The 25931-nt window shown below is 39.0% G+C and overlaps 1 protein-coding gene across 4 annotated transcripts in view; it reads left to right on the top strand.

Moving 5' to 3' along the window:
• Window positions 1-18377: 18377 nt before the first annotated feature.
• The window catches only part of MGT10 (magnesium (Mg) transporter 10), a 422030-nt gene continuing 414476 nt past the window's right edge, over window positions 18378-25931 (top strand). The window contains exon 1 of one of the 4 annotated variants that reach the window (XM_089410877.1): window positions 18378-19254. In XM_089410877.1, the coding sequence (XP_089267003.1) occupies window positions 18793-19254 (462 nt within the window). In that variant the 5' untranslated portion in view covers window positions 18378-18792. The remainder of the gene's footprint in view (window positions 19255-25931) is intronic. The other 3 variants (XR_016255682.1, XM_089410876.1, XM_089410875.1) reach the window with 3 other exon arrangements.

A 25931-nucleotide genomic window follows, 5' to 3' on the forward strand; every position in this document is an offset into this window, starting at 1 on the left:
AATTCTTTTGTAACCTTCGGTAGCTGTGTAAGAGCCTGAGAGGGAGCCCCAGCCTCTTTTGTCTTTAGAATTGGCCTTTGAGGGAGACTTGCCTTGAAGCAGATCCAGCAGAAGTGATGCTTCCCCCTGCAATATATGAGGAATCTCTCCCAAATTCCAACAATCCCAGAGCCTATCAGGGTCGTTTTTCCAGGTGGAAATGTCCCACAAGGTGTGCAAGTTGGTGGATTGCAGCCAAGCTCTGATATTTGCAAGCCCCTCCACTTGAATCAGAGGTTGGTCTCCCATAATTGAATCTTCCCAGATTTTAATTTTCCTCCCATTACCTGGGATCCAATAAAGATGCTGGCTGAAATGCTCCATAGCCTGACTGCAGAGATTGAAGATTGGGGATCCTTTTAAGGTTCTTGGAGGATTGTCCAGGCATCTCAAGCGATGTCCTTGGTAGTATTTCTTCCAGATGACTCTTTTGCTCCAACTAGATTTACCGGAGACTAAATTCCACAAGATCTTGGTTCCCATAGCAAGGTTTTGGGCAGCCAAGTTACGTAGATGAAGGCCGCCTTCCAGAAGAGGTTTCTTGATGGTCTCCCAGTTCACTAAATGGATCCTTCTGTTATTGTTGTTCCCACCTTCCCATAGGAATCTTCTCAACAAACTGTCCATTTTGCTGAGAAAGGATTTGGGGGCGAGTAGAACTGAGTTTTGGTACAGCGGCATACTTATAAGGACTGACTTCATCAGAATGACTTTCCCTGCATTATTCAGCCATGAAGCACCCCAAGCTTGGATTCTGTTCTTTAACTTATCGAGTAGCGGCATCCAATGGGCCAGTTTGGGTTTGATTTTGAAGATTGGGATCCCGAGATATTTAAAAGACTCCCAATTACGAATTCCTTCCATTTCTAAAAGCCTTGCAATGTCAGACAGCTCCTTAGTCGTGCAGTTCCAGCCATAAATTGAGCATTTCCGGTAGTTAATTTTGCTTCCTGAGATCGATTTGTAAATGTCCAGCTCCTTCTTGAAGGATCTGGCAGAGATTAGGCTGGCTCCTCCAAGCAGCAAAGTGTCATCTGCAAACTGTGCATGGTTGATATCCTTCACCCTCTGAGTCGTTCTAAGACCAGGAAGAATTTGAGTTTTCTGATTGTGATCAAGCTGGAAACTGAAAACCGAGGCCTGAATAGCATAAAGGAGAGGAGACAAGGGACAGCCTTGTCTGAGGCCTCTAGAGGCCTGGAAGAAGTCAGTTGAGCGGCCATTGACGAGAGGTGCAATCCATGGCGAGGCAATACAGGCTTTCACCCAGTTTATGAAGGCAGATGAGAAACCTAGATTCTTCATTACATTGAACAAAAAATCATGTCTTACCCTATCGAAAGCATTAGCCAGATCGAGTTTTATAACCATACCTTTCTCTTTTCTTTGACAACTTGAATGGACAGCTTCTTGCACCAGCACAATATTATCCAAAATCTTTCTTCCTTTTATGAATCCACCTTGATTTTCAGGGATGATGGCTGGCAATATATTCTTTAACCTGTTGGCAATTATTTTGGAGACCAGCTTGTAGCTAGAGTTTCACAATGATATGGGCCTAAATCTGCTAAAGTCGGAAGCGCCTTTCTCCTTTGGGATCAGTGCTAGAAATGCCGAGTTGATGCCACCTCCTAGCTTTGCACAATTATGGGATTTTCTGACCATTCTCAGTAAATCTTATTTGATTGTCGACCAGCATGCCAATAAAAACCTGACAGTGAACCCATCAGGACCTGGGGCTTTATCAGGCTCCATAGAGTCCAGAATATGCTTAATTTCATCCAAGCTGATCGGAGCAGTCAGTATGGCATTGTCCGAATTCTTAACGCTATTGGGGATTAAATCCATCGGATAGGCCTGGGGATCTATAGGGTTTTCTTCCGGAGCCGAATAAAGATCTTTGTAGAAAGAGTAAGCAGCTCTCTTAATGCCATCAAAATCCTTTATAACTGTGTTTTGGTATTGAATCTCAGATACTGATTTGAAGTGCTTTCTGGCTTCGGCTTGTTTGTGAAAGAAGCTGGTGTTCCTATCTCCGGATTTTAACCATAAATTTCTAGATTTCTGTCTCCAAAATTCTTCCTCCTCCCTGCTAGATTTGTGAACCTTTTTTTGCAGCTCAACTTCTTTTTGAAGGAGATTTTGAGTTACAGGGCTATTCTCCATTGCTGATTGATGGGCAGCAAGATTGTTGAGAGATTCTTTTCTTTTGGCAGTTGGAGTTTCCAAGCTTTTTGCCCACTCCTTAAGGCTTCTTTTTAAAACTCTAATTTTCTCTTCCCACACATAGAAAGGGGAACCATGGACAGTCCTATTCCAGGCATCCGAAACAACATCTTGAAATCCTTCTTGCTGAATCCACAGAGGGCTGAACCTGAATGGAATGGGGCCTAAATTGCCATCCAGCGATAGCTCAAGGAGGATGGGCTTGTGGTCAGAAGTGAGATTTGGTAGAATTTTAGAAGTGGCCATTAGACCGCAAGTCAAGAAGGAAGACTGAACAAGGAATCTGTCCAAACGGGCTGCTATATGATTTGGGGCTAGTCTTTTGTTGGACCAGGTGAATTTGCCTGAAGTAGGTTTTATATCCTCCAGGTCCCAGCCCAGCATAATATCTTCAACCCATTCTCTAGCAGGGTCCCTGACAATGGAGCCTCCCTTTTTCTCATCAAGAGCAAGGGTGACATTCAGATCCCCTGCAATGATAATATTTCCTGGATTTTGTTCTGAAAGAAAGGAATGAAGCGAGTTCCAACAAAAAAAAATTTCCACTGGCAAAACGGGAGCATATAAATTAAACAAACTTACTTGTTGACCAGAATCTTTGTGAAGGAGCTGAGTGAATAGCCAATGAGGACTGCTTTTTTCTTGAATGAGATCATAAATGGAGCTGTTCCAGAAGGTGGCTATTCCACCAGAAGCACCTCTTGCACTTACCGCTCTTCCTTGACCTTTTTGCCAAAATACTTTACTGGATTGGAGGAGAAGGGGTTCCTCCAGCTTAGTCTCCTGGATTAGAAGGATTTCAGGCGCATATATTCTCACTATGTCTTTGACGGCTTCCTCTTTCAGCCTGCTGCCTAATCCTCTACAGTTCCAGGAGACGTATTTCATTATTTACTGATTTGGGGGATTGAGGCTCCTTTTGGAGCCTTGTTACTCTTGCGCCCAGATCTCGTATTCATCATTCCTTTGAGGGTTTTTTGAGAACCTTGGAGGACATCTAGATAAGTTTTTTCCTCCCGCTGTTTCTTCTTGGATTTCCGGCCCCTTGTCGATTTAATAGGGGTGACTTGCGAGTTATCTGAATCAGAGTCTCTTTCCTCCGAGTTCTCCTCAGATTCGGAGGCGAGGCTGATATGCTCTTCATTTCCTTCTTTCCCCTGCTGACCATCATCAACTGGAGGAACCGATGATTCGCCTTCAAAATCTTTCACTTGCTTCGACTTATTTCCAGTTTCCTCTTGTGTCTCCATGGTCTCCACCTGTTCTCCTGAAGAGGGGCCATCTTTAAAATCAGCATTGGGCTTTGGATTAGGTTGAGGTTTCCCCAACGGTGCAGAGGAGTTCTGCCCCGGGGGCTTTGGGACGACCTTTCCCTTTTTAATTTCTTTCCATCCTTCCTCTTCAACCGTGGTTTCTGCTGAGGCTTTTGGGCAGTCACGCTGGAAATGTCCATGCTCATGACAGGTTCGGCATTTGAACGGCAACTGCTCATAATCCAGCTTCTGATAATGCTGCCAGTCGCCTACTGAAAGCTTGACCGCTTCGGGCAGGCCGGCTTCCAGATCGACTTCCACGCAGATTCTGGCGCAGGTATATTGGCCCTTATGGTCAGCTTTATCAATGAAACGACCCAGCCCATTTCCGATCTTCTGCAGGGATTGATAGCTCCAGCAATGTATCGGGAGGTTTGGGAGACGAACCCAGACCGGCGCCTCCTTAGGGACATCTACGGAGGGGTCGAAATCGGGGCTCCATTTATTTAGGTACAGACCTTGATTTCCCATAAAATACGGCCCGTTTCTGAACACCAGATCCCGATCTTCTTTGGTTGTGAACTCAAAAATGAAGTAGCCTCGTCCCACAGCATAACAGATCACATTGTTTTTCAGCTGAGGTCTCCAGTTCCTCTGAACCCATTCGTCCGTGATTTTTGTGGATGGCCAGCGGCCCATAAACTGCCCTACTAGGCCTCTGTCAGCCAGAGCCAGAGCGATTTTGATCGGTTGTTCCTCTGGGAGAGGAATCTCAGGTATCTCTTCCAGTTTCTTAATGAACTTCGGCGCCTCTGCAGGTTTGCGTTTCTTCCCTTGCTGTTTTAACAGACTCCTAAATGCGTCTGCAGAAGAGATTGGAGGGGTGGGAGCGGCCTCCCCGCCCCCTGGGCCGCTCATGGCTGCTTCGATCGAAGGCGGCTGTGGCTCTGATGCGAGTCCGCTGTGCAGAGCAGCGCGCGGCTAGGTCCTGTTACTACTCCCTTTATCATATACAAAACATTATTATTGCATTTATACAAAGTTTTTTTTTTTTTTTGAATGAAATTTTTGCATGCGGCTTATCTGTTTTTGTTCAAAACTAAAACTGTGGATTCAAGAAAATTGCATGCAGAATAGTGAATTGTTTACAGGAGAACAACAAGCATGGAGGGCAACTCTATTCGCAGTGAGACCACACTATTGCAACTAACAGAAGCGCTCAAGCAGCTCGCGAATGCGAACAATTGTTCAGACAAGATGTGTTTGCATGACTTCCACCATTTACATCACTTTCAGCATCAGTTCAACCTACATCAACTTCAACAAATGTCAATCCATACATGTCATTCCACATTTTTTTTCGGAGGTAAAACTTGAGGTAAAATAGCATAAGTTTCTGATTTTATTAAAAGTTTAGGACAATTTCAAGAAAATCCATGGAGTATTATTTATCATCATTCATTCCACATCGTTACCACTTCCCCTTTTCAGAGACATAGAGCTTTCAATTTGGGGGAGTGTTAATTTCATTCATTTATTTATTATGACTATGCCATCATCCATCGATCTCCTTATTCATTCTAAAAAACTCTCTTATTCCATGTTGTTTTACACCAAGCATAGATTTCAACAACGATTGTAGCAACCACCTCAATTTGTTTTCTAGTATTGCATGAGGGCATACTAATTCTCCAGTTTGGAGGAGGAATTACTACACATGATAGATGCTTTCTACTTTCTTTCTCATTTAAGGCATACAATTTCATTTTTATACAGTGCAGAAATTGAATTGCGTATATCTTTAAATATTTGAACTGAATTCTTGTGATTTTTGGACATCAAAGAGGTATCATTAAAATACACAAACCCATAAAATTTCAAGTTAAATTAGTTTGTAAAATTTCAGAAATCAGAAATCACTCACAATCACATATAGCCATTTTGCTTATATCTCATGATACGTGAATCAAAACGATCTGATTTTTGGATTAAAAAAGCATTAATATAGTAGAAATATGCTTGCAAAATTTCAGCAAAATTTGGTTTGTAGTTTTTGAGAAAATGGTTAATGAAGTTTGTTGTTACTTATATCATATTTTGCTACAACTTCATATACATATAGTTGAAAAGTCAATGTGAAAATTGTTACGCCTTCATCAACATTACTAAAATTGAATATTCATTATTTGAGGAAGAAGTCATTTATTCCATCAATTTCATGTGTTGGGATGAACAATTTTGTATTATAGCTTGGTTAATACAGAGGCTTTGGGTTGCATGAGGACATGCAACATGTTCAGTTTGGGGGTATGTTGGACCACTAATTTGTCATTATTACTATCACTGTTTAACACCTATTTCATCCATTTCTGCCATTCTTTATCACATCTTTTATCATAATTTATCATATAATTCAATTTTATAATTATTTATGCTCTTATAGATAAATATTATTTCTTCTCCTTTATTTTTAATAAATTGATGATTATTATGCATGATTTTACCAATGATGATTTATTAATGAATTTGTTATAACATCACTAATGATTTTAGCCTCCAAGATCTTTTCCAGATTGCAAATATGATTTCCAGCTCATAATCAAATATTCCAACTCAGAAATTCGTTGGAATAAGAAGTGACAATTTTTCATTGGATGGTTCGGACAAATTAAGGAGAATCTTGAAAATCCGAGACATGGGTTTTGTGCAGAACGGACCAAATTAGTTTTTTTATGAGTAGTTTTCCAAAATTCGGTTTGGATTGAGAGAAACACAAGGTTCTTCGAAGGTGATTTTCTCAGATTTGTTGTTGCGACCGTTTTCCAAATTCTTCCAATTGCAATACCAAATTTGACTTGTTCCTGCTGAATGTTGATGGAAAGATCTTTCAGATCTGATCTTGTTTATTAAGATTATGTAATCAATCCAAAATTGTAATGGAAATCATTTTGTAATTAGCTTTGTTGTAACTTCCCTTTGCTCTCTATGTATTTAAATGAAAACAAAGATCAAAGAGGACATGGGGAATAATGGGGGGATAATGGATGCATAATTAGGAGATAGGAGATGGACAATTGTTAGATAGGATGTAGGAGAAGAGATAAGAGATGAGAGATGGGAGATGAACAATTGTTGAATTTGAGGCAAAGCTAAGAGCTTCATTATGCTGTAATTATTTCTCTCATATATTTTAATGAAGGAAGTTATCCACTGAGTTCTACATCTGTTACTTGTAATCTGATCTGAATTATTTCTCAAGGCAGAACTAAGTCTTGGGTAGCTGGGCCCACTACCTTGGACGAGGTGCTGCCTTGAACATGTAAATTAGTGTAGTTATGTGTTTGTTTATTTGAATTTCAATTGTCATTCCTTGAAGTAGATTTCCTTTCTTTTAACTAATTTGTTGTTTGCTGCATTTTCCAGATTTGTTATTTCATCCAATTTCTAGATTTCATTTAATTTACTGCTCTAGATTAGCATTTGAATTATGTTGGGTGCAATAGATTAAATTTCCAATTCAACAATGTGTGGTTTAATTTAGCAATGATTCAAGTTGTGTGATTAGCATAATTGTTTTTCTTGTCATTTACTTTCTTCTTTTTAATTTTAGTTTTATTATTCAAGTCTTACATTTTATTTCTTGTTAAATGAGCTTGATAATATAGAACACAATCATATAGAACCAGTGTTAGCTGTTAGCATTGTTATGCATATATTTTTTCGATTGCCTTGAAATAAAAAGACGTTCCTTGGGTTGATAATTAATGTCTAGGTGATTGATTGTTTTATTTATTTATTAAGCAATTAATTTTACCCAATAGTGTCTTGTGAAAATTCACCTGAAATGTAACAACTCGAATTTATTCTTCTAAATGATAAAATTATTACTCAGCTTATTTTGTTACTAGCAAAATAATGAATAATTCACTTTGCAATTTCTTCTTAAATAAAACGTTGCGGAATATAAATTGGAAATCGAGAAAATGATTTCACACATACAATCAAATTTGACACAGTTATTTTTTGACAATTGTCCTCAAAAAAACCCAATGTGGGAAAACTAGTGCAACATATGAGGGTTTTATTATTATGCAATAATAGAATTTCTGAGTACAATTTTGGATTCTTAATCTAGCAATCCAATTTAAGAGAAATACTGCAAAAATATATGAGGGAAAATTTCCCCTCTCCCTAATCAATCCGACAACGATTTGCTTACTGAATCTGGCCCCCCGGAATACCCTTGCCCAGGCCTATGCACATTCGCTTCTACACACTGCATGGATCTACTATTGAATCAATAGTCTAGCCTATTGTTGTTGCTGTAAGCGTTTCTCCTTCCCTCTAGAAAATATTCTTGCCCTCTAGAACCTAAAATGACCTCCTTCCCAGCTGAATCGAATTGTCTTCTTGAGGCTCCTACGCATACCATACAGATCCTCCTGGGAAAATAATTTGGCCTCCTCTCTTGACTCTTCAAGAATTGGAAATCTCCTCTGGAAATCTACTACTGATCTCCCTCTAGATCCTACTTCCTTCTGCCTCGATTTCTTCTTATTGAATGTTTCTCTCTGGAAAATCGATATGCCAAGGAAACTCATTTTTCCCGTGTTTTCTTCTCCAACCCCATCGAACTCCTCTTATAATCTCCAATTTGATCACCAATGGCCACGATTACGTCCTTATCAATGTATGAGATCATTTCTAAGTAGATCCATGTGAGTGTCTAGAGAATTCTCACATTTCTCAATTAATTCCCATTAATTAATTAATTTTCCTAAGTTAGACTTAGACAATATTTAATTATTGATCAATTAATTTAATTGAGTTGTCTCTAGGTGGAATTTCCAAAAATGATTTATGGGTTCTAGAGATCTCTTTTGTTTCTAGCCTCTCCATAAAGTTTGAGACTAGAACACCATCTGATGTTACAAAAAATAACACTCCCTCTTAGAGAGGAAGGTGTCCTCTCCTATAACATCCTCCATACACACATTTGATGTTTAACAAATGTAGTATCCTACCACTATCCATCAACCATTGCGCCACTCTAATCCATCTACTACTATGAGTTGAATCACCCTGCATCTACGCTATGGTTGAAACTGCACTGTATATCATGTATTGCTACCAACTCTAACACCGTGATGCAAATGATCTCATGCTTTTTCTATTGTTGCAGCTGAAATAAAAAAATATTGAATTAGCTGTATCTATGGAATACAACTATCTCTTGAGTCACTGACTACTACCAGTATTTGCATTGTCCACTGAGTATGTCTGCACTGCAACTGCACTGTGCTCCTCAACATTTGACTGTAACTATTAATGCAAATGAACCTCTGATTAGGTGATCAAATTTTAACTCAAAAATTAAAATTCCCATAAAGTCTTGAAACTGGCGTTAGTTCGAAGAGCTCGCCATTTTGAATCCAACATCGTTGTTTCACCTCAATCCAACATTATATTCTCAAGTTATCACATTCTGATCATTTGGCCCAACAACTAAAAAATTAGCAAGTTTGCTGACTGGGCTATCGTACTTCTGACATCATGTAGGGTGACTGTGCAGGTATGGATCAATGAGGTTCTTCCAAGTGGCAAGGTCGTATTGGTCTAATTGTCGCGGTTTGATTGGTTCGTGATTTTTGTGGTGGACCAATTAAGGTGTGCCATGTGGCCCAACCAGAGGCCGCCACGTGGCACCCCATGGTTGCCCAAAATTATGGTAGGGGTCGTATAGCTTGGGTAGGGCTCGAACCCCCGACCTTTGGTCCACTAACGCATCACTCTACTAGTCTTCCTAAGCCATGGTTCTTAACACCATAGGGCTTCAGTGCTTTATAAAGTTTCATTGGCGCAATTTTGGAGGAGGGGTTGGGCTATCAGCCCCAGCCTTCAGTCCCCTGCCACCACACGAAACTGGGTGCAAAGGAAGGGAGCTCGGGACCTTAGCCCGACCCCTAGTCACGAGACTCCACACGATCACCGACAAAAGCAGAGTATGAGCGCTAACGGGAGGGGGCTTAGGGTTGGCCCTAGCCCACGGTCACTTGTTACCTACATAGAACCTAAGGAGAGTGCTCACCGACGGGGAGTTTGAATGGGGGCCATCCCCAGGCCATATGGCCACCAACGTGACCGCGACGCCATGACAGAGGGGGCTTCGACAGTAAGGGTGGGGCATTGGCCCAATCCTCGGCCCCATGGGCACCAACATGACCACCGACTCCAAGAGTTTAGAGCTCAATGTATCTCCACCTCTCTCCTGGGGGCATAGCTGCATACAAAGAGAAAACTTCCTCCAACCTGGAGGAAAAATGATCGATCTCTGTCAAATATTCTTCCTACTCTTGCTTCTTTGTCTTGTCCTTCTTCCTCTGAGGACACTAAGTGTTGTAGTCATCGAACTCACCACACTTGAAGTACTTTACTTTCGATAATTCCTTCTTCTTCTTCTCACTTCCCCGTGATCCTTGTCCCTGACTGAGACCTTTCTTTGCCTTTCCCTTTGATGCAAGGGCTACGTTCTCCTCCTCCTTCACAATCTTCAATCCTCTACTGCTACGATTGAGGCTACTCTTTACTATAGCAATTTGCATCTCCTCATGCATGAAATTTGACCATAAACGATCCCATCCATGTAGGTATCTCGTCCATTAATAACTTGGATGAAAATAGTCCACTCCTAAGAGAAACCAATGATGACTACATGCACTAGTTCAACTTATTGCAGCATCTTACCTACGATTGACAACTCATTTTGGATGTCCTGAATCTTGGTAAGGTATGCATCAACTCCTTCTCCCTTTTGCATCCTGGTGGTTCTCAACTTCTCCTTCAAGAATAACTTCCAATTCTAGGAAGGATTCTCATATAGTGTTGCGAGTCCATCCCAAATTTCTTTGGTTGTATTCTTGGTTGCTAAGTGTGAGGCTATATGATCCCGAACTCCATTAAGGATCAACCTCTTCATCTTGGCCATTTCCTTTCTATAATTCTCTAAATGTTGTGGGTTTGTAGGTACGACTATAACTCTCTTTGTATAATCCTTTAGACCATGCTCATCTAGCAGAAAGGACATCTTGACCTTCCAAATAACATATTTAGAAGCACCATCTAGTCTGTACTCATCACTAAGTCGTGTTGAGGCCATCTCTACAAACACACAATAGGGTTATAAATAAGAATCTCCTCCTTCTTGCTTGACTACCATCACTGCTAGTCGCACTCCCTCTTGGAATGCGTAGATCTTCCTGTTGCTTCTACTATTGACAATTGGAAAATTAAAATTTTCTCAATGACTTGGATCTAGAAACCCTCTGAGAAAATCCCTTAGTGTGTGAATTTCTCTTCCACTCAACACTTATTTACTACTACAAACGCTGTGACAAATTATCCGTGTCCAGATCAAGAATTTGCTTTGTGAAAACACTGATATGCTCGCCTCTGCCTGCTAGAATCACTACCCAAACAAATCGACCCTTCCTGCACTCTGCAACTAGAAACTCGACCCCCTGTCCATCAATTTACACTCTCTAGCTAGTCCCTGCGCAATCCTAGAAATCGACCTGCTAGACTCCCTCTGAACCTAAATGATTTCCTCCTTTTGTCTCTGAGCTTCCTATCCCATCAAATTTTCTCCGATACCATGTGAAAATTCACTTGAAATGCAACAACAAGAAATTATTCTTCTGATTGATAAAATTATTATTGAGTTCATTTTGTTACTGACAAAATAACGAATAATTGACACTGCAATTTCTTCCGAAATAAAACGCAGTGGAAAATTAACTAGAAAATAAGAAAATGCTAACACACACAAAATAAAATTAGACACAGTTATTTTTGGACATCTGTCCCCGAAAAAACCCAACACGAGAATATTGGTGCAGCAGATGAGGGTTTTATTATTATGCAACAACAAAAATTATGAGTACAATTTTAGATGCTTAATCTAGCAATCTAATATGAGAGAAATACTAGCAAAATTTATGAGGGAAATTTACCCCTCTCCACAACCAATCCGGCAACGATCTGTTCACTTAAGTTGGCCCCCCATAATACCCTTATACATGGCTCTGCGTAGTGCTTGTGCAATCCCTTATACACACTGCCTAAATCTGCTACTAAATCAGTCATCTAGCATGTTGCTATTGCTGGAAGAAATTCTCCTGTCCTCTGGAAAATATTCCAGACCTTCGAAACTTGAAATGACCTCCTTTCTAGCTGACCGAATTGCCCTCTTAAGGCTCCTGCGCAACCTCCTGGGAAAATAATGTAGACTCCTCTCTTGACTCTTCTGGAATTGGAAATCTCCTCCAGAAATATGTTATTGATCTCCCTATAAATCAATTTGCTAAGGAAACTCGCTCTTCCTGCGTTTTCTTCTCCAACCCCATCGACCTCTTCTTATAATCTCTATTTGGATCACCGATAACCACGATTAAGTCCTTATTGAAGGATGAGATCATTTCTAAGTCGATCCATGTGAGTTTCCAAAGAATTCTCACCTTTCTCAATTAATTCCCATTAATTAATCGATTTCCTTAAGTTAGACTTAAGCAATTTTTAATTATCAATCAAATAATTTAATTAAGTTATCTCTACGTGGAATTTCGAGAAATAATTTCTAGATTCTGGAGATCTCATGTGTTTTAGCCTCTCCAAAAAGTTTGAGACTAAAACACCATCTGATGCTACAAAAACTAACACGACTTTGATATAAGTTGGCCCCCCATAATACCCTTGTACAGGGCTCTGCACAATGCTTGTGCAATCCCTTATACACACTGCCTGAGTTTGCTACTGATCAGTCATCTAGCATGTTGCTACTACTGGAAGCAATTCTACTGCCCTCTGGAAAATATTCCTGGCCTTCGGAACCTGAAACGACCTCCTTCCTAGCTGACCGAATTGCCCTCTTAAGGCTCTTGCGCAACATCTTGGGAAAATAATTTTGTCTCCTCTCTTGACTCTGGAACTGGAAATCTCCTCCAGAAATATGTTATTGATCTCCCTCTAAATCTTGCTCCATTTTGGCTCAATTTTTTATGCCTGAATGTTGCTCCCTGGAAATTCGATTTGCCAAGGAAACTCGCTCTTCCTGTGTTTTCTTCTCCAAACCCATCGACCTCCTCCTATAATCTCTATATGGATCACCGACAACCACGATTAAGTCCTTATCGATGGATGAGATAATTTCTAAGTCGATCCATGTGAGTTTCGAAAGAATTCTCACCTTTCTCAATTAATTCCTATTAATTAATCGATTTCCCTAAGTTAGACTTAGGAAATTTTTATTTATCAATCAAATAATTTAATTAAGTTATCTCTACGTGGAATTTCGAGAAACAATTTCTAGTTTCTGGAGATCTCATGTGCTTTATCCTCTCCACAGAGTTTGAGATTAAAACACCATCTGATGCTACAAAAGCTAACACAACTTTGATATAAAAAGGAAAGACCTTATGCCACTAACCCTTCTCATCATCACACAATGGTATGTAACATGTACATGAAAATAACAAATGTTGTTTCAAACCTTTGTGTTGACATTCCATAATCAATCCATTCACCTTGAGAGTCACATGATCTATAATTCTAGAATATGTAACTTATGTAGTGAAGATCAATCAAACTTTTAGCAGCATTTTGGTGACTCATGGCCAAGGATTCTCTCTTAAGAGGGGTCCCACCTATTAGGCCTTTTATTTGTGATTGAGTACAATAATTGGTATTAGTTATAGGAGAGTTTAGTTTCATACATTCATAATGGCTTGCGAGTTTGATTAGTGTTGACCATCGTCAACGCTAAGATTGTATATTGGTAAGTTTGCAGTTGTTTGTCTAATTGATATAGGACAAGAGATGATCACCTACAACATACACATATTATGTTTTGAAGTGTCAAAGAATAATCAAATTGAAGAAAAGTGAGTCCTTCAAGGAGAAGTTAGTATACTTGGGCCTCATTACATTTATAGGAAGGTTGCACATGGATCTGTTAAAGGTGAAGGAATTTTTTCACTAGTCCATCATGCATTATGCCACCAAAGTAAATAGTTTTCATGCATTGTAATTTTTTATAGGAACTTCAATAGCAATTTAGTGAAGTATGTGTGCCAACCACATACTATATGCAAGGGTGCACATTTGAATGGAGCAAAATAGTGCAACATTGTTTTGAGAATTTCAAAGAGAAGATAACAATGATACTCATGTTTTAAGATTGCCAAATTTGACTAAAGTAGTCAAAATGGATTGTGATGCAAGTGAAATTGCTATTGGTGCAACATTGAGTCAAGAAGGAAGGGAAATAACCTACTTCAATCATATGTTAAATGAGGCAAGAATGAAGTATTTAACGTTCCTCTAAGATTCCTAGGGAATAAGGTAAACATTGAAGTGTTAGGAGGTATTATCTGTTGTTGAAGGAGGTTATTTCATACACCAATATTTAGGTGTATAAGTTCATAAATATATGGCTACAATGTAATCAACAACATATCAAGTGGGGAGAATTTATGAAAATTTATACTTGTGTAGCAAAGCATAATGTAGGAAAAAAATAATAAAGTGGTAGATGCCTTGAGTAAGGAGGCTATTGTTGATAACAATGAAAAACAAAACAAGGAGATTTGAATAGACTAGGGATTTCATGGTAATAATAAATATTTCATGGAGGTTGCATATATGTGAAGGAAGCCTACATCATAGGATAGAGACAATGCAACTAGATTACCTCATAGAAAGTGAATAATTGTTCAGGGGAATACATTTGTATATGCTCAAAGGTTCGATAAGAGAATATTTGGTATGAGAATTTTTGTAGTGATAAATTATGGAGACATTCTTTATGTGATAAGATACAAGCACTATTGATAGAGAGATATTATTGCCCCTGCTATATGAAGGAGGAGGTCAACATGTTTGTGGAGCGATATAAGGTATGAAAATGGCATTGAAGGGACAAAGCTAAAACCTAAGAGTTTACTAATTGCTGTCAATATTGAAGATGCCATTGGAGGATATTTTGATGGTTTTTATACATGTAATTCCAAGAAAATGACACAAATTTGATGTGGGGTTTGTTATGGTGGATAATTTTTCAGGGTTGACACCTTTTTTACCTTGTAGGAAAACCAAGTTATGCTAGCTATTACATGCAACTATTCTTCAATGTGATTCATTTGAATTAATGGACCATAGAAGATAATCACATGAAACAAGGGTACATGTTATTCAAGTTATTTTTGGTGGACATTGTGACAAAATATGGGAATGTAATTTTAATCTGGCTTGGCATAACATCCTCAAAGTTATGGACAAATGGAGGTGGTGATTTGAAGTCCAGGAAATATTGTAAGGAACTTAGATGGAGACAAGCCAAAGTAATAGCATTAGTTGTGAACACATGAAATTTTTTCATATAATGTCTTGGTGAACATATTACTACAATTTATCCATTCAAGATAGTGCACAAAAGGAATTAAACGAGAGTAACAAGCTAGTAGATTTTCTTCTAGACATGAAGAGGATTTTGGAGTGCATATGGAGTAGTGTATATGTGTAGGTCAAAGAAAGGTTGTAGGAGAATAACATGAAGTGTAAAGAGAGTGTAACTTCACACCAAATATTTAAGAAAGAGTGTCAAGATGGAGTGGAGAAACCATAGCTTGAAGAAGAGATCCGCTATCACACAAAATCACATTTCTTGAGATAATTTCCAAAGCTTAAGTGTGGTTTGAGAATAACTAAGAAGGGGGCCAATATCACCTCACCAAACCTCTTCTTCACTTCAAGGTATCTCATTAGGGTAAGATCGCTAGGAGTTAAGGCAATAAGTTTAAGGTGACATGAAGAGTAAATACAACAAAATGGTTTCAAGTTTGATCAAGAAGATAAGAGTGATTGAAGGATTCAAGATTAGTGCCTTTTTATGAGGCATATGGGATTAACTAAGCCTCCCATGAAAATATATAAGTGGAATATGATGATGAATAGGGTTGTCTACTGCAAACCCTAAAGGATTCACTTGATACTTTTATAAGATTCAAGATAAATTTAGGGGAAAATTTTCCACTAGAAATCTTTCTAGTGTTTAAAAGAATGGATCTATCCAATAAAAATATAAAGAGATTGCACCCTCACCACTAGGTAAGCACATTTCCGCTTAATGATCATTCATGAACAAATCCAATAAGACTTATAAATACCACTTACTCAAGAAATCATGTTCATCCATTAACTTTAGCCATGAAAAATGCATAGATTTTGCAAAGTCATCCATGAGATCATCTCCTCAATGAGGTGAATTTAGTCATCCATCCTAGCTCCAATAAAAGGATAAAAGATCTCCAACAAAATTTTACAATTTTCATAATTCGCCAAGGGATTCCCCCCCAAATCCAACCATAATGTACAAATGAGGAAGTGCATTTTTATTTATAGAGATATGCCAACTCCTTTTACAATAAAAAAAATAACATTTTCAAGTAAAACCCCTCAATCTAGCCTTATGGAGGGGTAAAACACCCTCTTTATCTAATTAAATAATTTAATATACATAAATATGGGTTGACCATGCCATATGTACACTAATGAAATGACAAACATCACCAAAACATGAACATTTTCTTTAAAAATGTATAATGTCTCTCCAAAGTGGATTGTCCAATGTTAAAGGTTTGCTGAAGGTGTGGATATCTTCTATTGATCATGCAAGAAAAACTCCAAGTCTTCCTTCAAAGGTGGTTGTATGGGTTTCAACACTAAACAAACCCACAAAACCATGAGTAAGGACCTCCATAAGTGGAAAATAAATATGGGTGTCCATGATGAAATCATCCTTGGGATCTTTGTCAAGTCTATGATAACGTGTTTACACATTTTGCTTCCATATCTTCCTTGTTCCAAGTGGACATTGAAATCTTGATTCTTCAAGGGTGAACAAGTCTTCTAAGAGGGGTCAATTCGCTAAGACATCCTCCATAAATATACAAGTAAGCCTCCTAAGCATAGTTTATGCATAAAATTATGGCCTTCCATTGGAAACACATTCCAAACCCATTCACAAAAATTCTAAAGGGGAAGCCCCTCAAAGATAACAACAAAATCCCCTTCAAAGATATCAATTGATCCATATTTAAAAAAAGAAAACCATAATGATGATGTGGATACCTTGACTATTCCTCCATGATATACACTCATCCATATTGAACCTTTTCTCCAATTAAGCTTCATGAAATGCTACTCAAAAGATACTATGCATCTATATTACTTCATAAACTTGTGGATTCTCCAAAGATTATCACCATACAAACTATAGGTAGAGGCCTTGCAACACTTCATTGTACAATATAAAGATGTTTCTATAAGACTAGAGTGCTTATTCTCATATTAATCATCATTGGCAAGGTTATAATGGTTGAAATTGTGTGTTTAGTAAAAAAATGGTCATTAAAACCTCCAAGGCATACATGATGTGCTCTAAGTTTGCGTCCATCAGTGTAAACAATAGTAGCATCAAACATTGATGGACTGTACTTATCCATCATAGATCATACACCCTTTCCCAACAAAGACTAAAAAACTGATTCCTTTGACTAGTGCTTAAGCATAAAGAGTTACCACAATATTTTTTTTAAAAATTAACCTAGGGTTCTCTCTCAATCACTGCCACATTTAGGCACATCAAACAATCTCTTTCCTTTCTACTAAAAGGGCGCCTGAAGGTGTACTTCACAAGAGCGTTTGTCATCATTCGAAATCAACATAAAATTATCATGAGAGGCCTTCACACACAAGGGTAGCTCTTGTTTTATGCAATACCACTAATCCTTAATTGCCTTCCTTGGACCTAGGCTTAAACCATTCGATATAACCTTTGGAACTTGCTCAAATATTCCTGCCAAATGCTAAATAAGATAAAGGGTATTTGAAAAATTACCTCATGCTAGATTAGTGGATAATAAGGCTTATAGAGATTGAGCAAGTTCTAGGGAATAAAATATTTAGAACAAGGACTTTGAAAAATTACCTCGTGCTAGATTAGTGGATAATAAGGCTTATAGAGATTGAGCAAGTTTTAAGGAATAAAATATTTAGAACAAGGACAATGAACTCTAAAATGGAGTATCATAAGTTTTACAAGACATAAAGTTGTGTAGATGATGTAGAGTGAGCATATATATATATATATATATTTGTATATTAAAGTTAATGTAAAAGCATCCAAATGAAGTTATAAATATGAGAAATTCATATAAAGGAAAAGTTACATCGAATAGAAAGAAAGAATGAACAAGAAAAACAACATAAAATGATAATGTATAAGAAAATCAAAACAACACATATTTTGAAAAATGTAAACAATTTTGGGGAGATTGTGCTAGAAAATTGCATAAAGCAAGTTGAGAAGACCAAGGGAAGAAAGTGAGTTAAGCATGCATGTAAACAAGAGCGGGTGAAAGACATACTACAAGGAGTCAAGAATTTACCGTTGGGATAATTTATTTAGCGAAGGGTTTGTCCAAAACAGGGAGTGTTTATTGGGAAGCTTCATAGGGAAATAGCTAAATACATCAAACAAATGAAAAAACAATCTGTCTTATAAGCTATCTTTACCCTGTAAACATTAAAATAATTTTTTTTTTTTTTAAAATGAAAAAACAATCCGTCTCATAAGCTATCTTTAACCTATAAACATTAATATATATATGTTTTTTTTAAATCACTAATGGCTAAATATTTAGCATCAAATTGGTATTTTGTTTATTTGCTGGACAAAATGAACCAATGTTTTCATTTCGGTGGGAAAACCTTCAAACTATTATCCCTTACGTGTCATTATTTTGACCACAAAAACGCAAATTTCAATTCGAAAGCTTGTAGATATTTTTGAACATCACAGTCCCTATGGTTTACGGACCGCGACCAAAGTTTAAAATTTTCACGAGCATTTGCACGCAATTAAAGCTGAAAATCATAATTCGTGCTCGTCCAGCGACGGCGAATGTTTCTTAAGGTTGCGAATTGCAGGAGTATGCCTTACGTGTCATTATTTTGACCACAAAAACGCAAATTTCAATTCCAAAGCTTGTAGATATTTTTGAACATAACCGCGACCAAACTTTAAAATTTTCACGAGCATTTGCAAGCAACTAAAGCTGAAAATCATAATTCGTGCTCCTCCAGCGACGGCGAATGTTACTTAAGGTTGCGAATTGCAGGAGGGCGGGGGATCGAATCCCAATTTGTCTCTTGGCTTGCCATGGCTAAATCTCTGCACCTCTCTTTCACCAGTCCTCCTCTTAATGCTGCCTTCGATCCCCTGTCATCGCCCCACGTCTCCGTATTTGTAATTTCTACAAGATTTCCAGTCATTTCCGTGTCATCAAGGAAGACTGTGCTAGCATGCGCCCGGGACGACTCGCTTCCGAAATTGGACAAATATACTAAAAATGGCGGCCATGACTCCGGTAATGTTCGCAACACTGCTAATTTGGCCAACAGCTTCGATTTCCTTCCGAATAACGAGCAGGCCAACGCTAAATTTTCAAAAGAAACTCCGGACTTAATAGATAACGCCTTACCCGAACAAAATGAGCTCTCTGATGAGGATGCCACTGCCACCAATGTTTCTGGCAATGCTCATACGTCCGAGAGATCAAACTCCCGCAGTGCCACTGTAGCCGATTCTCTATCTCTTGGGATCAAGGAACCTAGTTACGAGGTAGCTCTTCCAATATTAGCACTGTTTACCTTGAACATGCCGGCCGATGATTTTTTTCTTTCTTTTTTCTTTACTCAAACGTTGAAAGGATATCTGAGATTCTATTAATTTTTTAATGGAACATTGAAAGAATGGATGCAATTTTATTTATGTTTTACTAAAACGTTGAAAGAATGAATGAAATTGTCTTTCCTTTAGTATTTATCTATGCTTGATTGTCATTATCGAGTTGACTGGTCCCTTATCTAAAGGCTTTTAGCTCGAAGGTTTCAGCTAAAACTAATATTTCTTACCTTAGCAGCCTCACAGCATCGGGCTCGAGATGTTAGAGCATTAGAGCTTGTCCAATTGTATACCTTTACGTCAATAAGGCATTGGGTGCCACTTAGCCCCAAAAAGGAGCCCCTTAATTGGACTTATGGAAATGTTAGGGTCTACTTACTCAGGTCTTTCGAAGAGAGCGAAGAGCCTTCAGGAAGTGTCATAACATCTCATAAAACTCCTTTGAGAGGTCCTACCTCATTTGAGAGACTTGACCATAGGAAAACACATTACTATTGCATATCTCGAACCCTAAGTTTTGATCTTCTTACCCAAGGTCTTTCTTGGAGAGTGAATTAACTTCCTTGAAGCATTGAGCCTTTATTGTGTCTTTTTTTGAATAATATTTTTGTGATCATTGCAATCCTAGTTATTAGAGTATCCATTTCAAGTGATTTCGCCCCTACCGGGACTCCTCCCATCAGTGAAACTCTGTAAAGAACAACAGAGCTTGACTGAGGTGACACCTATGATAACCAATTGGAGGAAGATTGATGCATGAAAGTAGAAGGCAGTGGACCCCACTCTATATAGATGGCTTATTGGCTTTCTCATGTATCTGGTCAATACAAGGCCAACCATTTGCTTTGCAGTTAACACTCTTAGTCAATTCATGGTGGAACCAAATAGCATGCATTGGACAACAACAAATCATGTACTGCAATATCTATGAGGCACAATTGAATATGGGTTGAAATATACTCAAGGTGATGGTGTCAGGTTGATGGGCTACACTGATGCAGACTAGGTAGGTAATGCAGTGGATTGGAAAAGCACTTTAGGGTGTTGCTTCAACATTGGATCAGGGGTTGTCTCTTGGTACAATAGGTTGCAAAAGTCTGTTATATTAAGCTTTGCAAAAGCAGAGTACATGGTAGCAAGCATGGCAACATGTGAGGCCATATGGCTTCAGAAGTTGCTAGTGGCATTGTTTGGTCAGAGGATGGAGTCAACCATTATTCACTGTGATAATCAGAGTTGCGTCAAGCTATCTGAGAATCCAGTATTCCATGATTGGTCGAAACATATTGACATATGATACCATTTCATCAGGGACTATGTACAACGTGGATCAGTTTGACTACAATATGTGCCTACAGATCAACAAGTGGCAGACATTCTGACAAAGGCCTTGAATAAAGGAAAGTTTGTTTTCTTCAGGGACAAGTTGGGTGTTGTGGAGAACACCTTCCTTGCTAAGAGGGAGTGTTAAATATTGTAGCTCGGATAGGTGTTCTAGTCTTGAGAGGTGTCATTGAGGCTAGGAACACAAAGGAATTAATTATCTCCAAGCCCATGTAATTTTTCCTAAGTTTCACCTAGGGAAAATGTCTTAATTAAGTCAATTAGTGATTTTTAAATATTTCCTAAGTTAAAACTTAGGGAAAGTGGTTAATTAATTGACATTAGTTGGGATAAGATTGATTTGCCTCTAGAAGCTTGTAGAAAGTTTCTAAGTTGATCTTAGCCATTGATTGGGACAAGTTAACTTTTAATCGTGGCCATTCATGTGAATGAGAGATGTTAAGTTTTGTAGATGTTCTATGCTAAGAGCAATTTCACTTTTCTCACAGCAATCATACAAGTAGTTAAGCAAAATGCAGATAGAACATATAAGCAGATCTTACAGAAGACAAATCAGAAACAAGAAAAATGTGTGTGTTCGTTTCGGCGGTCAACAGGATGCTTCAACCATCAAAGTCTCCTTTGGTCAGCCAGCCCAGCATGTGTCACAACAACCCTCCAACCAGTAGATGAGTCAACCCAAGTCAGTTCTACAAAAGTCAACGCTGTCCTGAAAAGTCAACGCAGGGGCAGCAAGCTAAAAGTCAACGCAGCAGCAAAACGGTCAACCCTTTGACCTCGATTTTTGTGCCAGGTAGTACGGCCTTCAAAAATCGAACCTCCCACAAGTTTTCAGCTTGTTTGGACCAAGCGTTGACCAAAGTCAACGCTGGTCAAACTTCTGCGAAACCCTAGCAGCAGAAACCCTAGCAGCAGAAAAGTCCTCTTCGTCCTTCCCACCTGTGGCTGAAATTCGTCCTCCAGGTAGCTCGTACTCTTTAGGGTGAGAGAGGAAGATGTGAGTTGTGTTGTGTTCAAATTCTCTCCAACTTTTCCTGTATATATATCCATCAATGAGGGTGTGTGACACATCTGTTGGGCATGTGAGCCTACATTACAAAACTGGCTGACCTTGCACATATAATTTATTAAGAATAATAAATTCAAAATATAAGTTCTGCTCATCGGATTAAGACTATTTTTATATGGATTTTACACCTCTCAGAAAGAGGAATCAAACAAAAATATTAGCCTCTTAATCTGAGCATCAGAACATGGAGTTTGGACCTAGTTGTCCAAATTTAACAAGAGATTATAAAGAGAAGTCGATGGGCAACATTGGAGACATATCGAGTGATTTTTGTTGGATGAGTCTTCAGTAAGACACCAGGAGGTTTTCAACAACAATGATTGAGGAAGAGTTTTGTAGGTTTATTCTTCATCCGACAAGACTTCTAGCTTCTCAGTTTCAAAGGGAGTTTCGCTGGCCAGATTATTATCTGCAGAGAGGGTCGAGTTATTTTCTAGAGGCAGTGTGAATTGCCAGATTTTCCAGTGCGAGTTGCTGGAGGTAGTGTGAGTTGCTAGAATGAGTTTCTAGAGGCTGTGCGAGTTAGCCAGGAAGCAATGCAAGTTGTTGGGGAGGATGTGTGAATTGCTGGAGAGGTAGTGCAATTTGTAGATGGGAAGCCGTGGGGTTTTCCTAGTTCGATTTGATCAATAGAGGTGAAGATAAAAAATTGTCGAAGCTTTGCCAATGTCAGGGAAGCCATTTATGTAATTTCTCAGTAGCATATTTGTTGAAGATAATAATAAAACCCTCAAATTGAAGACTGGTTTTCCCCACATAGGGTTTTTTCAGGGATATTTGTCCAAAAATATTTGTATCATTTGTGTGATTAGTTTCTCATTTACTCTGCTGCAATTTTATTTGGTGAATGGTGCTATTTATGTTTTTATTCATTACTTTCAGCTGATAAATTAATTTGATGTGTATAAGTAATCGAAATAATTAACTGGGTTAATAGCACCTTCTGGGTAGTAGAAATTTCACAGAGATCATACCCTTGATCACACATCTAGATGACACTTAAAATATTATGTTTGAGTCCTTCAATGTACAAAGCATTTTGTGGTTTAGCCCAACCATTGTCAAGGCTTACAATACCTCTTCCAACGATTCTTGCAGATACATTGTCTCCAAAAGTCACATTTCCTCCTTTTTCTTTTGTTAGGTTAATACATTTCTTTTGATCTCCGGTCATATGTCTAGAGCACCCGTTATCAACATAACATTGATTTTCATTGTTTCGAGCATACATAACTAGTCCGCATTTTTTTGTCGGTGGTTTTTCCTGTTTTTCTTCCAAAACCCTCTTCTTGATTTTGTAGGACAATGTCGTGCCAAATGTCGAAAATTGTTGCATCTGTAACACTCTATAGTGTACTTGGATAATGGAGCAAATGAATTATGATTTCTATTATTGAAGTCATTAGTATCTCTGATTCTGTTGTCTATAGGCTTATTTCTGTGAAAAATCTATCACTGCAATAACTGATTTATTTTTCCTACTTATTTCCCAATAAGTTATTTATGAAAATCCTTCAGTAAAAATTAAAATAAATTTTGCTGCAGATATCACACCATAATACAGAAACAAACACATGCACAAGAATCAACACATTGACACAGATATTTTGGACAATAGTCCCTGGAAAAACCCAATGTGGGAAAACCGGTGCAGCAAGAGAGGATTTTATTATTCAGCAATTCTTCAGTACAACTGGGTGCCAAATTAGCTTACCCAACAGAGAGAAAATTCTCCAGCACTTCTCCCAGTCTCAGCGTCAAGCTAGCTGACCTCTGCGTAGCTCCCAAACCCTCTGCGTCAGCTCCTGCCTCTCTGCGTCAGCACTAGGCCTCTCTGCGTCACCCGCACATGCCCTCTAGTGACTGCGCAGTCCGTTGCCTTTGCGTATGCCTCTCCAAACTCTATGTTGGTCTTCTGGTGTTGTTCTTAACTCTGTTCTGTACTTGCTGCCTCCTGCTGCTCTCCAGACCACTAGTTCGAATTTCTCATCTAACCCCGCTCTAGAAATCGAACTGACTGGTCTCCCTCAGTGTGTTCTCCAACTGACCCTCAAGCCTCTTCTTATACTTTTCCTGTTGGTCCTTCAACGACCGAGATTAAATATCTAATCAATGGTTAAGATTAGATTTGGCTTGATCCATGACTTTTGGAACCTTCTAACTCAGTTTTATATTGATGCCCATTTTTTTTTTTTTTTTTCTAAGTTTAGACTTAGGAACTCCATTAAAAATATTAATTATTTTAATATCTCCCAAACCGGTTAGAATATGCCCAAACCATTTATGAGTCTTGGAGATCTCATGTGCTTTAGCCTCTCCACCAATTTTCATGGCTAGAGCACATCCGATGCTACCCCAAATCAACACTCCCTCTTAGCGAGGACTGTGCTCTAGTAATACTCCACACTGAGCATTACTCTGATCATACGACATCGGTACCTGTGCTGATGCTAAGCCTCCCTGCCCAACATCCTCTGCACTGCTGCATCCTGTACTGCTGCCCATGGCTCTATCACTGCCACTGCTACATCTGTACTGTAGCTCCCTCTGCATCCGTGCTGCTGCTGGTCCATCTTCCCAACACTACATCTGCACTGCAACTCCCTCTGCATCCGTGCTGCTGCTGGTCCTTCTTCCCAACACTGCATCTGCACTGCAAACTCCTCCTCATCACGCTGCATTGTGCTACTGCTAACTGCTATTGCACTGCAACATTATACCCATTTTTGTTGCTGAAATGGATTCTTTATCATCCCCATCTTTTCCCTGAAGTAATCAAACTTTGTTCTTCCAAGGGCCTTGGTGAGGATGTCTGCCGCCTGTTCTCCTGTAGGAGTGTAGCTCAACTATACAACTCCTCGTTGGACACAATCTCTGACAAAGTGACACCGGATATCAATATGCTTTGACCGATCATGAAACAGTGGATTCTCAGAGAGCTTGATGCAACTTTGATTATCGCACATGATTCTAGTCGCCTCCATCTTTCTTCTAAATAGGTTCACAAACAATTTTCTAAGCCATATGGCCTCACACGAAGCTGTGCTCGCAGCCATATATTTTGCCTTAGCTAAGCTTAGAGCCACGAATTTCTGTTTCCTATTGCACCAGGAGGTCATTCCTGATCCAATGTTGAAACAGTACCCAGAGGTACTTTTCCGATCCACTGAACTTCCTGCCCAATCTGCATCAGTAAAACCACTCAATTTGATATCCTTACTCCTGGTGTACACGAATCCATAATTGACTATTCCCTCTAAATACCTGAGAACATGTTTGGTTGCTGCTCAGTGCGCCCTTTTCGGCTCCACCATGAATTGACTGAGGGTGTTGATAGTGTAGCAAATGTTTGGCTTGGTACTGACCAGATACATCAGGGACCCTATGAGCTGCCTGTATAAGGTGGGATCAACATCCTTGTCTTCTGATGCATCAATCTTCTTCTAGTTGGTGATCATTGGAGTAGCCATGGGTCTACAGTGCTCAATCCTGAATCTCTTCAGGATTTTTGTAGCATATCTCCCTTGCCCAAGGAATATCTCCCCCTTTTGTTGCCAAACTTCCAACCTCAGGAAATAATGCATTCGTCCCAAATCCTTCATGTCGAATTCCATGTCTAGGTTCTTCTTGCAGTCCCTGATGAACCTAGATGAACCCGTCAAGAAGAGATCATCCACATATAATACTACGATTAGAGGCTCATTCTCTACAACCAGATAGTAGAGATTTGGATCTGCGTCACTCTTGACAAATCCCATTTTCTGCAAGTAGCCATCGATTCGACCATACCATGCTCTAGGTGCTTGTTTTAGCCCATACAAGGCTTTCTTCAATTTGCATACATGAGACTTCTTCTCATGTGTCTCAAATCCCTCTAGTTGTTCAATGTATACCTCTTCTTCTATCACTCCGTTCAGAAATGCCGTTTTGACATCCATCTGATGAGTCTCCCACTCCATCTGTGTTGCAAGATATATCACGGTTCTAATAGATGTATATTTGGCTACCAGGGTGAAGGTCTCTTTGTAGTTAATTCCTTCCTTCTGAGCATACCCGTTAGCCACAAACCTGGCTTTGTATTTCTCAACACTGCCGTCTGCAGTGTATTTGATCTTGTAGATCCATCTCTAACCTACCATTGATCTGTCTTGAGGCCTTGGCACTACCTCCCAGACATCGTTCACCATTATGGAGTTGTACT

This window comes from Pinus tabuliformis, chromosome 3_1 (genome assembly GCF_031772625.1).
Source record: "Pinus tabuliformis cultivar Carrire ecotype Pingquan chromosome 3_1, CPIR1, whole genome shotgun sequence".
NCBI lineage: Eukaryota > Viridiplantae > Streptophyta > Pinopsida > Pinales > Pinaceae > Pinus > Pinus tabuliformis.